At 50.6% G+C, this 17,482-nt stretch overlaps 1 protein-coding gene across 3 annotated transcripts in view; it reads right to left on the reverse strand.

Moving 5' to 3' along the window:
- The window catches only part of Vwf (von Willebrand factor), a 148,847-nt gene that overhangs the window by 92,039 nt on the left and 39,326 nt on the right, over nt 1-17,482 (reverse strand). For all 3 annotated transcript variants that reach the window (XM_050164059.1, XM_050164058.1, XM_050164057.1), the window contains exons 7-13: nt 15,795-16,011; nt 14,135-14,257; nt 13,174-13,285; nt 11,741-11,787; nt 4,476-4,612; nt 3,730-3,868; nt 2,377-2,477 (exon numbers count right to left, since the gene is read on the reverse strand). In XM_050164059.1, the coding sequence (XP_050020016.1) occupies nt 2,377-2,477; nt 3,730-3,868; nt 4,476-4,612; nt 11,741-11,787; nt 13,174-13,285; nt 14,135-14,257; nt 15,795-16,011 (876 nt within the window). The remainder of the gene's footprint in view (nt 1-2,376; nt 2,478-3,729; nt 3,869-4,475; nt 4,613-11,740; nt 11,788-13,173; nt 13,286-14,134; nt 14,258-15,794; nt 16,012-17,482) is intronic.

Genomic DNA, 17,482 nt, shown 5'->3' on the forward strand with positions numbered 1-17,482 from the left:
ACAGACCCTACAGTGTCTCAGCTCTGGGAATTTTGAGAAGACACAGTTTGAAACAGGCCCCAGCTCTATGACAATGGAGATTGACCCAGGTCCTCCTAGTACCTGCTGAAGCTGAACTTGGCCTGTGTGGGAGTCACCTGATCTGGTTTACCTGAGCTGACTGACCATATCCCCACTGCCTGGGGTCAAGGCATGCATATCACACACAGGTGGAAAGAGATTAAGGGCCCCTGCAGTACCTTGAACCCCAGGCCTGCCTGCCTCCAGCCAGCTCTTCCCCCAAGCTCCAGGGGTCAATTCAAATGCTCTCAAATCCTCCTGCCCCTCACAAATGCACCTTTTCACAGCAAAACCAACAGTAGGATATCCCCATGTGTCTCGAGGTCACCTGACCTTGTCTTACACCTTAGTCATGTTTTCTTCTCTTCATCTTAGCCAAGCTAATCAAACCCCACTCCAGAGACAGCCCTATGGCCATTTCTACAGCTGAAGGTCTAGCTTTCTCCTCTTCAGAGAGACAAAGAACAGAACATCCTGAGGTAAAGGCGGGCAGCTGCCCAGGAGGGGAGGTACAGGAGTAGAAACCACATAAAGTCGGCACACCCACCCTGAACCATGGTGGGTGCTGGGAAGGTAGACTCTCAGCAAGCACTCCCTGGAGGCCTGGTGAGCAGAAGGCGAATTAGATCCAGGCCCAGAGACCCAAGGTCTGTAACCACAACCCCTGCCGGCCAAGTCACCATGGTTCTAGCAGAGCCCCATCTCTAGCTCTGAGTGGAAATGAGACAAGAGGCTCTCCTGGCTCCTCCTGCTCCCTGGGCTATGGCTACAGTCATTTTACAAAAGAAGAATGGAGTTCGTGTGGATCTCTCTCGGAGACTCTACAGTGGGAGAGTGAGCGTGGCCACGTGGGAATGGAAGACCAGCATCTCGTAGGGACTTGCACCTCCCACCATGGAGTTACACCCAGGACACTGGGGAGCAGGGACCCCAGGATGTGGGGCAGGCTCTCCAGGCATCCTAAGTCTGCCCCAGAACGTTGTTTCTCCAAGTGAGGTCATGGGGCCAACCAGGGTCTTTTGAAAACCTTTCTAGGTGTCTTTGAGACTGAATCTTTTCATAGCTATGTGACCTTTGCTCTTGTCTTTCCCTTCTCATTCTCATACAAGGACCCAGTGGAATTTTCCAGAAGTCCTGTGACGTGAAATATTGCAGCAGATTGATTGCAGAAGTAGAGCTGAGAATCCAGCTGTCTTCTAGTAAGAGAATCGTTAGAGAGATGCGCAGCCACGTGCGGCCATGCCTCTCTTCTCACTGCCTAGTATTGTCTCCTGACCCTGTCTAACTTATTTTTCCAAAGTGTTTACCAATGTCTACTAGGTAACAAGGTTTAGCGTTAATTCATGTTTTAGCGTTTCTGGGTTAACTTTTCTGCTCTTTGGGATTTCACTTTCTGTTTGTGGTGGGGTCTTACTATGGAGCTCAGGTTGGCTGAAACTCACTATGTAGCCCAGGCTGGCCTCCAGCCCCTGTCTCCTCCTCCTTGGTCCTAGGACTCTGCTCAGCTTTGACTTAACCATTAATCTGGGGGTCAGTAGATATAATCTCACTAAAGATCTCAGGGACCCTCCTCAATCATTCTTAAGAATCTAAAAGCATCCTGAGACCAGGCAGTGAGGACCATGGTCTATCGGAAAGACACCAGTCAGAGAACTAACTCTCATTGTGCTGGGACTGAGTGTGGCTTCCGGTGTCCCTCCATGTCCCTCCATATCTCCTTATGAAACAGCACTAGGGAGAGTAAGTGATTCCTGCTTTGCCCACCTGCCAGGGACTTTGTACGGTCAGCAAATCCGAAAGCCCAGTAAATATACGTGTTACTGTCCAATCTGATTAGACAACCCATCCAGAGGACATGGCCCACGCATTCATTGGTGTAGGAATGTGGACAATGCCCCTGTGGCCTTCTCCAGATGCTGTAAGGGATGATACCCAGTCTGAGCTGAGTGCTCCAATCTGGTTCTTCCCTTGCTCCCCACAATGAGTGTCCAGGGATACCCCTTGATCCAAGGTCTCACTGCAGCCAGGAAACTGGCCAGTAAATCCTCCATGCCAGTCCTCCAGGGGACGGACATCCATTCTGGAGATAGCACAGTACCCAAGCCCCAGAGGGAGAAACCCCAGGACCAACAAGAAGCACCCAGAAAACATACATCAGCTTCTCATACAGAGAGAGGCCTGTTCCTTGCTCTGGGGGTGTGGAGGGTGAGGGGAAAGAAATTCTTCTGGTACCACACAAAGCCATTTTGCCCAGAGCACAAGGGGTACTTTGTAAAGGTCGGCTCCAGGGAGGCTGGAGCTCTGGAAGGGACCTACCTTAACCAGCAGCCGCCCGCGGCCATCCCAGTCCATCTGCAGATCTTCCCCATAGCTGAGGCGTACAGAAGCCATCACCGTGTGCTGGATGCGGAGGTCACCTAGGAAAGGACAGGGCGGGTGTAGGTTCAGGGAGGGAGGTGACAGGGGTGCTGTGAGTCTGTGATGTCTCAAAGTATCATGTCAAAGACGAGCAAGGAGTGGAAGGCAGATAGGCGTCCACGAGGCTGGGGGTTGGGAGGGCAGCGCTCTCTGGAGGAATGGTTAACTGGGTGGATAGAGGTAAATAAATTCCCAGAGGAGCCCGTGGGCTGACACAACCTGTAATTCCCCTCGTGGGCGTAAGAGGGCAGCAGAAGCCCCAGCATCCTCTGTGCTGGTGCTTGTCAAGGAGAGTAACCTGGGAGGAGGGAACCTCACTTGAGACCTGTAGGCATGTCTGTGACATTCTCTTGATTGTTGTTTGATGTGGAAGATGCTACCCCCGGGCAGGTGGCCCTGGGAACTATAAGAAAAGGACCTAATGCCAGGCTGGGAAGCAAGCCAGTAGTCAGTCTTCCTCCTGCTTGAGTTCCTGCCTCGACTTCCCTCAGTGATGAACTATAAGGTGGAAGTGTGGGTTGAGATAAATCCTTTCCTCCCAAGTTGGATTTGACCAGGTTTTTGTTTTGTTTTGTTTTGTTGCTGTTGTTGTTGCTTTCGTCATAGCAACAGAAAGTGTCAACGACAACCACTAAACCTGATGTGAGCATGCTGGGCCCCTGTTGGCCTGCAGGCTAGGTCCTCCTGGCTGAACCATGCTGTGTGCAAAGCTGGAAGCAGTGGAGTCTGCTGCTGTGGGAAGGTGGAGATGCAAATAAAGCTCGTGCCTGGCCTTGGAGCCATACATCAGCTCTCTAGGGGTCGCTCTCAGCATAAACGCACATGAATACACAGTGTGCTCCCTCACCAGGCTCATCCATTGTGTGCCAAGCTAGGGTTGTGGGCTACAGGGGAGCCAGGGGTCATGGAGGAGAGATCTGAAAGCCACTCTGAAGGTTAAGCTTGGGAGTTGTGTGATAGCAAGTCAGTTAATGTTACCTGGGAAGGATTTTCTTGTGAGGCACTTGCTCCAAGTGGCATCCTTTGAACTGACCTTTCATCAGTTGCTCCTGACCTCTCACGTGGGTCAACCTCTGCCTCAGGAAGATCTTGCTTGCAGAGACAGTGTATCCAGGACACCACCGCCTGCCCTCCTCCCCCACGTTCCCAGGAAAGAAAGGGGTGTCCTCAGAGGGCAGAGGGGTGTCCTCAGAGGGCAGGGACAGATGTTGAGAAGATGCTACAGCATGGAGGATGGGGTCGTGAGCTCACCTTGCAGTAAAGGAATCTGGACATCCTGGCCATCAATGGCCACTCCCCCTCCGTGTTTCAGCTTCACAAGGCTGTTGTGCAGGGCAGACAGCCGCACAGTGACTGAGCGGGTACAGACAGCATCGGGGTCATCGGCACACTGACAACGGAGATGCAGAGTGACCTTACCACAGCCCCTACCAGCCCCAGTACCCAGCCTCAACTCTAGAGGGCACAGGCCTCCAGATGAGCACACTTCCCTTCTCACAGATGCCCCAAGTATGGGGTGCCCAGGGCTGTGCATGAGCGCCCTAACCCAAGCCATACTCCCACCCGTTCCCATCCTTACAATGAATCTTAAGCCCTCAGCTCTCCTTATTCCTTGGGCCTATTAAACCCCCCAAATTAGAGACTTCCCCTAGGGTAGAAGTCGTACAACTGTCCCCATCCTTGCTGGATGTACCTAGAGAGTGCACACCTGTCTAAAAGAGAGGACCCTGCAGCTCCCCACCCCAATCCACCTTCAGCTTCAAAGAACAGAGGTTTGGGGAGGCACACACTAGACCTGAGGGGCTGACCCTCTTGAAGAACATGGTAGCCATCCCCCAGGGGCTAAGAAGAAAAAGATGGACTGGGTTTGCATGGAATCCCTGAAGACTGAAGGAAACGATTCCTCCTGTGCACAGGATGGGGCTCAAGCCTCCAGGACACTGCCCTCTCTCTACAAGGCTCCACAGGCCTCCTGAGAGGCGCCCGGCCAAGCTCACCTGCATGGTCTCTATGACGATGGAGAAAGCATGGTCTTGGCAGTCCCGGGCCAGCAGGTACTGGCAGATGCCACTGAAGGTGAAGTACCTGTCGTCAAAGCTCTTGAAGTGGGATTGGCCTGTGACAAGACACTCTCCTGGAAGGACCAAGAAGAAGGGGTTAGGGGAGAGGCTCTAAGTTGGCAAGGGGGAGTACACATAAAAACAGGGTGTCCCCCTCCCAGAGTTCCAAGGTGTCCTTTCCCTCAAGACAATCAAAACTAAATGCTGGCAAAGAACTGCAAATCAATAGGTTTCCACTCTCACACAGGTTGTCCGAGCTGGTCAGTGCCCCCTTTACAAACAGAACGTCTAAGAAAGATGGTTACAGAGCTAAAATAGTCTGTGGTAGTGTCAGGGCCGGAACCTGCAGCTCCTGCCCCTCAAGCCCACTCCGCGGGCCCCAAGCTTCCCTGCTCAGGGCCAGGTCAGCTGCAGATGACCAGGGTAGAGCTCTGCTCAGCGGAATGGGGGAGACTGCCTAGAAACACGGTTCACACTGAAACGGCCTGCGGAGGAGTCTGGGGACAGTCCCACTCCAGGAGAGCCATGAAGGCCAAAAGCCAGAGGCAGAGGTAAGAAAAAAGGCAGACTGGCTCCGTGTGAATCAGAGGTCCCAATCCTTCTGCTGGCCTAGTTCACAGGGAACCTGCTCAAGGCTGGGGGCGGGGGGGGGAGGCAGGGGCCAGGAGGCTTTCTGCATACACATGGCCAGGCAGCACTGACCTCCACAAGGCCAGCTTCCATCCCAGGCTGATACATCTGCAGATGGGGACTCTACATGCCCCCTCCTATACAGCTGTGACTTTGTCTTCCAAGGGGTTTATCCACATTGTCCTAGAAGACGTCTATGCAGAAGAGGCCCTGCCAATGTCTCCACCCAGCTTGGGGAAACTCCATCCTCAAAGCCTAAAATGGACTCTGGGGCTCAAACGGGCATCATGCTCTCTTGCCAACTTTTAGCTGAGTGTTTGTGCCATTTTCTCTCGTCTCCACCATGAGAAGTTGTAGAAAGTGTGTATAGAATTCTGTAGAAGTGTCCCAGGAAAGAGTGGCTTCTTGCCACCCACTACCATTGACTCCACACAGCCAGGGCTAGGTTCTCCACAGCACAGCTTGACCTTGGACAGTCCACTCAAAGGTCCGCAGCTCCACTTGGGCCCATCTCCAGGGCTGGTGTTGAAGCCTACAGCAGCCTGGATGTCCTGAAAGGCTGCAGCGTGAGTCTTCCTGCCCACATGACAAGGACAAGAAGCAGAGGACCCGAGTGTCTGCTCCCTCATTAGTATTCTCAGTAACAGGAGGACTGGGCTAGGTTAACTGTGCAACTTTGAATTCAGATGTGGCTCTGCCTTGAGACTATTTGAAGGTCAGGTATAGACAAGCAACCCGAGTGTCTCTCTGTCATCCTTCCAGTGACTGGTGACCAGTGACCAAAACCAGCCTGAAGAACATGAAAAAACCAGGTAGGCCCTAGCTCACTCTCCTCCCATATCATGCCCTGCAACAGGGCAAGAGGGGAGCAAAGCTGGGAAAAAGCTGAGCAGCCACACGATGGGGCCAGGGGTCACCCCAACCCATTGTGAATGTCCTGGAATCCAGCAATGTCACAGGAAGGCCTGTCTTAATGAATACTTTTTCTAAAGTCACCATGGTTGAACAAACAGAGCAACGTGGCCGCTTGTGTCAAATGCCTTGACCTGGCCGCAGTGAAGTGGGTGGGATTCTTCCCCCAGGCATCTCCATCCTCTCGGGAACACTCTTATCTGAGTGCGAAGCTGCACTTTCACTCTCTTCGACAATGCCCGGGGAAGGAAGGGTCAATGAGAAAGCACCGCGACTATTGGAAAGGAAAACGCTCAGCCTGGAATCTAATCCTCTGATCTGGCTTCCTGCTCTGACCCTGTTAATTTCTTTCTCAGCAATCAGAAGTCTAAATATTATATGTAGCTTATCTCCTCGGGACAACTGAGAAACTAGGCTGCGAACACAGGAAACCTGGGGAAATGGATGGGTGAGCTGCCGGGAAGTAGCTGGCCAAGGGAACCAGAACATCCCAGCAAACAATGAGCTTCATGGCCAGACTCACACTCCTCAGCTCAGAGCAGGACAGCTAGGGTGTTTGTTCACAGCACTAGATGCGAGACACGCAAACTAATGGAAAGTTAGTTCTTAAAAGAGCATACAAAGTAGAGCCATCTAACGTTAAAGCCAGGTCCCTCTTGTGTAACAATCCCCCCCACACACATTTACAAGACGGAAGAAGAGGGGGGAAAGGAAGAATAATAGCAGAAGTAAGAGAAAGGAGGAGAGAAGAGAAAGAAGAAGGGGAGAGGAAGGAAGGGGAGGGGAGGGCAGAGGAGGGGAGAGGACAGGAGAGGAGAAGAGAGGAGAGGAGAGGAGAGGAGAGGGGAGGGGGGGGGGGGGGGGGGGGGGGGGGGGGAGGGGAGGGGAGGGGGGGGGGGGGGGGGGGGGGGGGGAGGAGAGGAGAGGGGAGGGGAGGGGAGGAGAGGAGAGGAGAGAAGAGAAGAGAAGAGAAGAGAAGAGAAGAGAAGAGAAGAGAAGAGAAGAGGAGAGGATAAGGGAAGCAGAAGAAAGAGATCTCTCATCTAATGGGCACAAGCTCTTTTTCTTATAAGCAAACCATTTGTGTGCAGCTAGTAGGCTCTGGATAGAATGCCCTGCTTCAGATATTGGCTTTCACCTTTTCCTACAGTCATTCCTGCAAAAATGTCGGTCCACAGCCTCCATCAGGGTGAAAAAGACTTCCTGTAGACTCCAGGCTCCTCCAAGCTGGCCTTTAACTCGGTAATTTAATTCCGATCAAATATGTGTGCTGTGTCTCTGCACTCTCTCTGGGAGCCACCTCCTGGCTAGTGATGGACGTTGTCATTCCCAGCTGGCAGATGAGCAAAGTAGAGCCCAGAGAAGCTAGACTGCTCCCACCGTCCAAAGCACTCACGGAGCACTTTAAACACAGGCATCATGGACTGCCCCATGGGTTGGGCTCCACAGTTTTGAAATAGCCTACTCTCTTCAGCACCAAGCCTGGTGCCTCTCTGACCCTCGTCAGTGTGGTCACCTGCCAAGGGGCTTGAGAACAACACAGAGCCTGGGTAGAAGAAAGCCTTGCCTGAAGGATCACTGATATGACTTCTGGCGGTGTATGATGGAGAGGTTGAGAAAGAGCCACAGGCTGGCAGGCTCCATGGAAACCACATGCTGCCCAGTGGGTGTTGAATGTCGACCAAAGGCCCATGTCCCAGGAGTGGCACTATCAAAAGTTGTGGAACCGCAGGAGGTGGGCCTTGTGGAAGGTGCTTAAGTGATTGACATGTGCCCTTGAAGAGGGTTGTAGGACCTATCCTCCCACACGTACACCCCTGCTTATTGGTTTCAGATATAATTGTTCACTCTGAGGCATGTCCCAGACATAGGTCTTCATCACCAGAGACTCTAATGAATGGGGTCACCTGACCTTAAACCTGCAGCTCTAGAATCTTAAACCGAACTAAACCCCTACTTCACAAGCAAATTGTGTCAGGTGTTCTATTTTGGTAATACAAAGCTGATCAATGTACCACAGTTTTGCCCATAGATACCCTAACTTGTAGCCAGTAAGCAGAGATGAACAGGGAGGGGAGAATTTCTAGAAAAGCATCCATAGGGAACCCCTTCCCAGAAGACTGCTATGCTCCTAGGCCCTTTCCTCACCCTTCCAGTTCTCAGTTCCCACACTCCACTCTTTGCTCTAGGCAGCCTTCAAAGTGAGCCATTGCATTTGAGGATTTGTGGCATAGGGATTGATGACTAATACACTTTCTTCATTGTCCAGAACCAAAGCCCAGTCCTCTATGCCAAAGAAACATGACCCAGCCCCTCCAGGCTCTTCACAAAAGCCACTTAGGGAGCTAGGCATAGCCCCTTCAAGAACCTTCCCACTGATTCCTTTCCGCTAAGCTGTTGCTGTTTATCTGAGAGATAAGACATTCCCACTGGCAATAGGAGAGATAAGCCTAAATCCAGCAACCACGGGTAGAGTTAGACAGAATTAGAGGAGAATCAAAGCAGGGCTTTGAGAATGAGATAAGATCTTAGTAGCTTTGCTAGAAAAGCATGAAGCCACTCCATAGACAACAAGTCAGGACTGGCTACCTGCCCTTGTAGGCATCAATAGGCTATCTTGATCCTCAGAAAAACTCTGGTAGATTTTGAGATGAAGACCATAAGATTGCATTGTCCAGACAAGACTTTCATGGATATAGTGTATACAATTGGTTGAATGGATGAATAAAAGGATGATAGATAGAAATCCTACCCTAAAGTCATTGATGTTAGGACTCTCACAGCTGGGAGTCCTGAAGAAAACACAGCCAACTAAACTCCTAATTCTATCCACTGTGGTCTACAGGGTTTATTCAATGAATCCTTCTGGTTTAGCTATGGAAAGGTTCAGAGGTTGCAGGATATTTGATCACACTGTGTGAAAGGTGCCTTTTGATTGGTTTAATAAAGAGTTGAATAACCAAACTATTTGATGAAATATCACTTCTCCTAATCAAGAGGTCTCTGTTGTTTGAACCTACTCTTTATCAATCTTGATGGTATCTATAGCTTTTCTTCTCTTGTGGAAACAAAAGCATAACCTCTTCCCCAATGCAGCACATTTCCCAACTTCCATTCTAAAGTTAAGGCATCCTTAAAATATCTAGGCTGGTTTAATTCAGTAGTTTTTCCCACAATACAATATCTCTCAGCAGTTGCTGCTTCTTTTCAGAGCATTTGAAAAATTTAAAGTCAACAAAACACCATACAGGATCCAGACACCCTGTGGATTTTCCATCCTTACGTGGCTTATTTTTCATTACTTTACTTTTTAAACTGTTTGTTCTTTTATTACTGTCTATACCCATTTTTTTTTCTTTCTTTAGCATCTAAGCACATTTTTAAGCTTTCTGTGCCTACTTAGAGGTCTGTACCAGTTTCTGGTCTGAATCTGACTTTTTACATGTCTCCAGCCTTCTCTGACTACATGAGCCAAGGCTTAACTGGCTAGGCTACCACTGTGGGGCTCTACTTAGCACATGGCACTGGCAGTTAACTCCAACCAGGTGTTTTTACCTAGCACACAAGCTGCGCAAGTTCTCGGTTACACAGCAGGGCCCTTTAAAGGAGCCATGCCTCTGTGCACTGCAAGTAGCGGGTTCCACGTCTGGGACTTTGCTCAGTTTCCTCAGGCTCTATGTTTGACTATATGGGTTGGGCCTCCATGTTTGACCCAATTGTAGCAGTACTTTCTCGTCAGGACCGCCAGCCCCCATATAATGGCCCAGAGACTTATTAATTAGGCAAGCTTAGCCTTAGTTTGGGCTTGTCCCACTAGCTCTTGTAACTTAAATTAACCTGTTTTTATTCACCTGCGTTCTGTCACATGACTTTTTACCAATCCTTCATTATGAATGTCCAACTCCCTCTGTGTCTTGCTGGCATCTCCTATGTACCTCAGATTCTTCTCCAGGTCCTCTCTCACCCAGGAAGTCCCGCTTATTCTCTTCTGTCTAAATGTTGACCACTCAGCTCTTTATTAAACCAAACAGAAGGTGCCTTTCACACAGTGTGATCAATATCCAACTGGGCTGTAGTTACGCTGAAGAAGAGCACAGACGACATTTTCAATAGCAATCTTTGTCCTTTCTGCTTTCTTCTAGGATTATCCAAAAGATACAAAAAATAGGTGGCCACTCCCGGGAAGACTAAAGTAATTGATCTAGCTCCCATCAAGTTCCAAAATTTTCCCAATGTATGGCATATATCAGACAAGGTCCCAAGTCATAAGGTCCCTAAAGCCTCTAATCTACAGACCTTACATATGAGTCCAGGTATCCAAGCCACTTCTGGCCTCTCTAAGTCTAGGGCCAGCAAAGGGAAGGGCAGGCAGATAGTCCAGCTGACTGTGAACTTGAATCCTGGCTCTGACCCTTAGTCATTTTGTGACTTTGAGAAAACTCATTAACCTGTCTCTGTCTCTGTCTGTTTTTCTCTTTTGCAAGGTGAAAACAAACTGTACTTGTCTCACAGGTTGTAAAAGTGAGGTAGCATGGAAAGCCCTTAGCACAGTGCCCAGCATATCCAAAAAATCACATGGGTGAGCACAAAGGGAAAGTTCTGGACACATGAAGGGCGAGGCAGAGGGAGCTTTGGATAGGCGAGGTTTGCAATAAATAGAACTGAGGTTATGCAGGTAAATGCGGAGAGCTGAGAATATGGTGTAACTTCCCAAGCAGTTTCCAGATGGGTAACTAGGGAATGGACCCTTCGCTACCTCAGTTCTCCTAGCATCTGGACCGTACTGTGGTCCGCACATCGAACGTTCCAGAAAATTCCAATGAAACACATGAAAAAGCACTCAAAAGCTGCTTTTGCTAAAAAAAAAAATCATTGACTTCTCATTTGCACCCATGAGCTAGCTAAGAGCAAGGAAAACACTGGGCGTTGATCTCTGCCTTCCTGGTGTCAGTCTCCTTTACTTTGGCTGAGGACACAGAGCTAAGGCATTGCTAACCTTTCCCCTTGAGTCACCTAGATTCCTGGAATAACAAAACCTCCCAGAGCAGAACCTCGAGCAGATGAGGGCAATTAGACAGAAGGGCGAGGCTGCACCTGCCTCAAGAGCAAGCTTCTGGTAGAAACCAGATTGGTCCCCTCGAGCAACACACACAACAGCAGTAAGGACTTCTTGGGAAGACTTGCGGTCACGGGTCACGAACTCCTTTGTTTGTCATCTTGCTAGTGTTGCATCATAGAGTAAGTCCCCACTCTCTGCCTTTCCCTCTTACTCTGCTTGACTAGTGTACTGGGACAATAGAAGCCAGGTTTCACCAGAAAAATCCAAGCCAAAAGGACTGTTGGAACCTTCTTCTTCCTCTTGATTTTCCAAAGAACACCTCTTCTCTTTGCTTAGTCAACCCCGCTCCGGTCTCAAAGCTCAGCAACTTAATCCCCAGAGCAAACAGGACTTGGGCAGGGCAACCTACTCCCACTTTAACTGCTGTAGGTGAACCCGCATGGTCCACAGCCGGTGGACAGCGCAGCTGAGATCCCTAGCCAGAGCTGAAGTCAGGAGGTCTGATGAAGGGGTCACTGTCTGATGTGCTGTGGGCTCTCTGTCCAGCAGGCGAGGACACGCCTCTCCACAGAGCAAGGAAAGAAAGTGTACGGAAGCTTACCTGGGCATTCTTCGTTGCTGCAGATCCATTGGCTGTTCCTGCAGATGCTGTTGGGCAAAAGAGGCTCAGGTCATTGGTTCTGCCAGGAGGGCACCTAATTAAATGAACGTTCACCACAGATAGCCCTGGCCTCCCGGAGCAGGGACACAGGAGAGAAAGAAGAGAAAGGTGCCGGAGCAGTCTTTAAAGGGTGAAAGTGGAACAGGCCATGTCTTTGGCCACAAAGGGTCCTTGGAGATGCCATAAAGGAGAAGAAACTGAAACAGAAATAGAAAACCTCGGGTGTCCGGGGCCCCAGTGGTAGTGAGGAGACTTGTTCCTCTCCCCATGCACAGCAGGTGGGGAAAGCAAGAAAGACCTGTGAAGGAGGTGAGCCAGAGGCATGCTGGGCAGTGAAGGGACAGGGACAGGGCTCAGCAGGCACTAGAGCAGTGGCTCTCAACCTTCCTGATGCTTCAACCCTTTAGAAAGCTCCTCGTGTGGCGGTGACACCCCACACACATACACACGCACACCATAAAATTGTTTCGTTGCTACTCCAAAACTGTAATTTTGCTACTGTCATGAATGGCAATGTAAATATCTGATATGCAAGATGTCTGATATTTGACTCCCGAAGGGGTTGCAACTCACAGGTTGAGAACTCCTGCACTGCAGGCTGCAGGCAGGGAAAGACTGGAGGTGGGGCAAGGTGTTGTTTCCCCTAGTGTACAGAGGACAGTGGGCAGATTAGAGGCAACATGCAGAGATATGTTCAAACAGGTGCTTGAACTAAGCAGGGGCAGGTGCCCAGGCTAGGACCATCTAGGCTCCATAGAACACAGGCCAAGGAGCCCCAGGGACAGGTTCCCAGGCTAGGACTATCTAAGCTCCATATAACACAGACTGAAGAGCCCCAGGGACAGGTGTCCAGGCTAGGACCATCTAGGCTCCACAGAACACAGACTGAGGAGTCCCAGGGAAGGTGTCCAGGCTAGGACCATCTAGGCTCCACAGAACACAGACTGAGGAGTCCCAGGGAAGGTGTCCAGGCTAGGATCATCTAGGCTCCATAGAAAACAGTCTAGGAGCCCCTGCTAGTGGTTCTGCTTACTCTCAACCAGCAGACAAAAGATTTAAGAAGAGAAGCTGTGTGCTTGGCATAAGACAAGCATCCTTTACTAACCCGTCATTTGGCAAGAGCTAGAGCTATCAGCTGCATGGAAAAGATGTGCCCCTCTGATTTCCCTCCAGGCGTATCTGTGACAAGATCTTTGCATACCACCATTGCCTTCAGCACCTGCTCGGTCCCCGCTGCCAACTCCCCACCCCCACTCTCAACCCAGGTCAGCTCCTGGTCCACCTGATGCTGCCCCTCTTGCCCCAACTCTCCCTACACCCCCACCACCACCAAACCTCTGGATAGACCATGCTATGTATCCCCAGTTACCAACCAGGTGTTGCAGTCTTGAGAGAGGGAGCTGCCCGGAGAGTAGCGCTTCCCAGCGTGCACACAGGAGCATTCGGAGCTCTGGACACAGAGGCCTTCATCGAGGAGCTCTCCCTCTGGGTTCAATGGCATCAAGGCAAAGATCTCAGCACTGTCATCATTAGTCACCTCTCACTTCTAGAACCCCATGGGTAAGCGAAAGCTTAGCGCTTCTGAAAAACTCTAAGGACGTGTACCGCGATGTTTATCCCTAAAAGTGATGGCCTGGGAGGGAGGGAGGTATCAACCTCCATACTGCAGAAGCAAGAATGGGCCCAAGGGCTGGCTTGGGGTTGTCCAGTGGAGACACCAAGGAGTCTAGCCAGAGGATTCTCCCGAGAATCTCGGAGAACCTGCATGATGCGGTGAGAGGGGATGCTGGGTTATTGCTACCCAATCCCTCCAGGATTGCACTGAGTCAATAGTTTTAAATAGCATCCAACAGAGAAGTCAGGAGCCTCAGGACTTACTACTCTGCATAGCTGAATATAACTCATGACCGCCACTCAGTCCCCTGGGCTGGAGACTTTCTAACGCAAAGCCCTGTACAGCTGAGCGCGCAAGGCAAACCCAGGGCATACTTTGTAGGCCCTTTCTTCCAGACTGGAATCTCGAACCCCAACTGAGAAAAGAAACCATAGATCAGACCAGGCCAGGCGCTCCTTGAACAAAGCCACTGTTAGGGCCAAGGCCATCCTTATTTCCCCAGACACAGAGCCTTATGAATACAGACCACGGGAAAAACATAAATTAAAACTAAAGGCCAGTTTAATCCTGCGCTCTTTGTACAAAGACTTTAAAAAAGCGAAATAAAAGACCTCTGATTACAGCCACGAGGGGAAAACACAGTGGCCTTCATCTCTCTCCCCAAAGCCAAGGGCACTGGCAGGGCCTCGGGTTTGCAAATGAAGGGGGAAGTTTATTACCAGGGCAGCCACAGCCGTCCACACAGTGCTGCTGGCACACTTCATTGATAGGCAGGCTCTGGCAGGTTCTGGGGCAAGGAGACATGCACTCCTTATACTCCATGCCAGCGGGGCATGCTGGGTCTGAAAGACAAACCAAATGAGTCTCCCCAAGCAGTTCACTAGCATGGATGGGGTTTCCAAATCACACTAGTGACAAGTGCAGCCAGCTCTCCCCCCCCCCCACGGTCCACTCTGTCTACAGGGCCTCAGGGGCCGTCTCCAACCCACCAATCCATGGTCCCTCTGAAGCCAGCATTTCCCTGAAAGAGCATCTTCTGTTTTGTAAGGTTCCAGCTAAAACTCAGTGGGATGCCTGGGCCAGCCACCCCTACCTCATAGCTATCTGTCCTCCATTCTACATGGAGAAAGCGTGGGCATCTTTTGTCTCTCAGAGTTCTGTAAATTCTAGCTAAAACGTTCTCAGAGCAACACCAAATTCTGGGCTTAAAAAAAATGGTTTCCAGGGACCAGCAAGAAACTATCACTTCCTCCCCTGAGGGTCCCTCTTCCTCATGATATTGGCTCCCACCAAATACCACCTTATCCCCAGCTCTATCCGTACCCACTTTGGTGACATTCATTTATTTCCACTGGCTTACTGGGCTGCCTCTGAACCTTATTGCCAAACTAGCTCTCTGCTCCCCTCATGGAACACACAGGTCCTTGTGGGCAAGACCTGGCTCTTCCCAAACAATCGCCTCCACCTCCTTCTTCAGAACCATCTATCAGGTATCTCCTCCACCTACACCTTCAAAGGTCTGGAGACAGCCACTCCCTTTGCAGAGGAGATGGGCCGCTCTAACCCTCACCTTCCCAACACCCCCACAGCCGAGACGACAGGCAGAGCTGATGGCCACGCTGTTTGCCAGACGGTGAAATTCAAGTGCACCGTGTCAATATCAGCCAGGCCCTCTGCCTCCTTCAGTCTGTATTATCCGCCTAATGACAGCCAGCCAGCTGGCCATCGGGTGGCTTTTGATCAGCGTGGTGAAAGAGAAGGCTTTGCAAGGTGACCAGAAAAATCTCTATTTCATCATGGTAATTTGGAGACGGTGACAACGACTATGGACCCAGTGAGATTTAGAGATGCCAAATGGACATTGCAAGGCAGGGTTGAAGGACCAGTACAAGATGTGCCTGGAGGCCGGAAGGATGAGTCAATAAAAGGGAAGGTTTAGCGAAGGCTTTCTGGTTTCTCTGGGGTCACCCCACATGCAGCTTCGATAACCTGACACTCCTTCTAACTCAGGACAATCGTGAAGACAGACACTGAGACCTAACTGCCTGCTGCATTGGAGCAGAGACAACTGTGGGAAGTCAGGGAATGGGTTTCCTGAGCCATGGGGTGCTGAGAGTGTGACATGAAACCAAGGTAGGGACAGGGCTTGAGAGGCTTTCTCAGCTTCCACCTACACCATGAGAGAAGGGACTTCCCGGCAGGCCAGTGCTCATAGGACTAGGTGACAGTCGAGAAGAGCCATTCGGGACATAGGATTCAATAGACCCTGGCCATCGCACTGGTGGGAAGTTGTACCTCACAACACAACTCCAGAACACCAAGTGCCACCACCCCAGGACAAACAGCCTGCGCCTAGCTCAGGGGAGAGCAGCGACTTACGACAGGCGCTGTGGTCAGTCCAGCCGTACAGCACCATCCCTTCCTGGGCACAGGTTCGGGCATACTCAAGGAGAGCCGGGCATGCGCACTCTGGCCCATGGGTGCATGTACACAAAGTCTTCTCGCAGAGAGCCACGAAGGGCTCGGGATCCACCAGAGGGTGGCAGCGGGCGAACACCGAGGCAGTCTTCAGTAGCTGGCACTGCTCCCACATGGCCTGCGGGGAAAGAGACTCTTCAGCACGGCCCAAGGAGGGTGCTGGCCTCGGCCATGTCCCTCTGAGAATGGCACTAAGGGAAACCAGGTTGTCCAGTCGGGATCCAGCCGGTGCTATCTACAGCGCTAAGAGACTTCGACCATGCAGCTTCAGGGTCCAGAGGTGGAGGCAACAATTCTTCTGCCCTGACCTGGCCACTTCTCTTCCTTGATCTTAATTCTCTTCATTACCAAATAAAGGATCTAACAGGAGCAGGGCATTTTTTATGCAGTAGAGTTTCCTGCACATCCACTGCCTGCACATCAGCCCATAGATTTAAAGAGTAGACTGGGGATGGGGCTTGGGAAGACATTTTCTGACATATTCCCCAGGAGACTGCGGGGACCAATAGGATCAGTTCCTATTGGCAATAACATAGTAAGGACCTATTAAATGCCTGGGTAGTGGCGCATGCATTTAATCGCAGCACTGGGGTGGGGGGGGGCAAAAGCAGATGGATCTCTGTGAGTTCAAGGCCAGCCTGATCTACAGTGTGAGGCTACACAGAGAAACCCTGTGCCTGTTAAGTATCTCAAGACATGCTGTGCCAGGCAGAGGCTTATTTTGGGTTTCCCCTCTGTTGATACTCTCAACTCAACCTAACCACACAAGGCAGGGTTGGAACTGTCAGTCCTTCCTTCTGCTGGCTCATTAGTATAAACAAACCTGCATGTTTTACTAACAAACAGCTCTACGGTATGTGTTTTAATGATTCAGAATGCCTGTTGCCAGTTGTTTTCATTTTATTTATTTATTTTTATTATTAAATTTTAACTGTAACCGTCTCTACAGCAGGGCTGCCTCTAGCCAGGCTGGCGAGCTTGAACTGGCAGCTTCTCGCCCTCGGTGCCACGTGGACCAGCAATGTCTATTAGAACCAACGATGTCTTCAACATGACGCAACACAGTGCTACAGACAAACCACGGTTTGTTTCCTGCGTGATTTCTTTCATGCATATGCATGACTGGAGGTCAGCAGCGAGTAGAAGCATTTACAACCTTCAACTAGAAAGGAAAGAGCCCAAGACCCCAAGAATAGCTGTATACTATTAAAAAAATAGCTACATATTATGAAATATATACTATATAGGATAGTGGGCCATGAGTGCTAACCGGAGCCGATCAGTGTTTGCGAGCAAGGTCGTAGAAAAGGAAGACGTAAGTCCCTAGAGGAGAAGAAATTCGGGGAAAGCCCACGTTTGTCGAGAGCAGGGAGTCATGCATGAGGGCCTCCGCTATGTGGCACCAGGGGAATCCCAGAGGTAAGAGAAGTCTGGCCTGTGTGCCACCAATCTCAAGATCCTCCCTGACGCTAGGGACATGCTCTGGTTCTAGGGAATCAGCGTCCTGCTCCCAGCAGCCCTGTGCCGGGATCGTGCATCTCACCTAGTCTGGTCCATTCAGAGTCCACAGTCAGAATCAAGCAATCAGA

The sequence above is a fragment of the Alexandromys fortis genome, unplaced genomic scaffold (assembly GCF_014885135.2).
Source record: "Alexandromys fortis isolate MF-2015 unplaced genomic scaffold, M_Fortis_MF-2015_v1.1 scaffold_150, whole genome shotgun sequence".
NCBI lineage: Eukaryota > Metazoa > Chordata > Mammalia > Rodentia > Cricetidae > Alexandromys > Alexandromys fortis.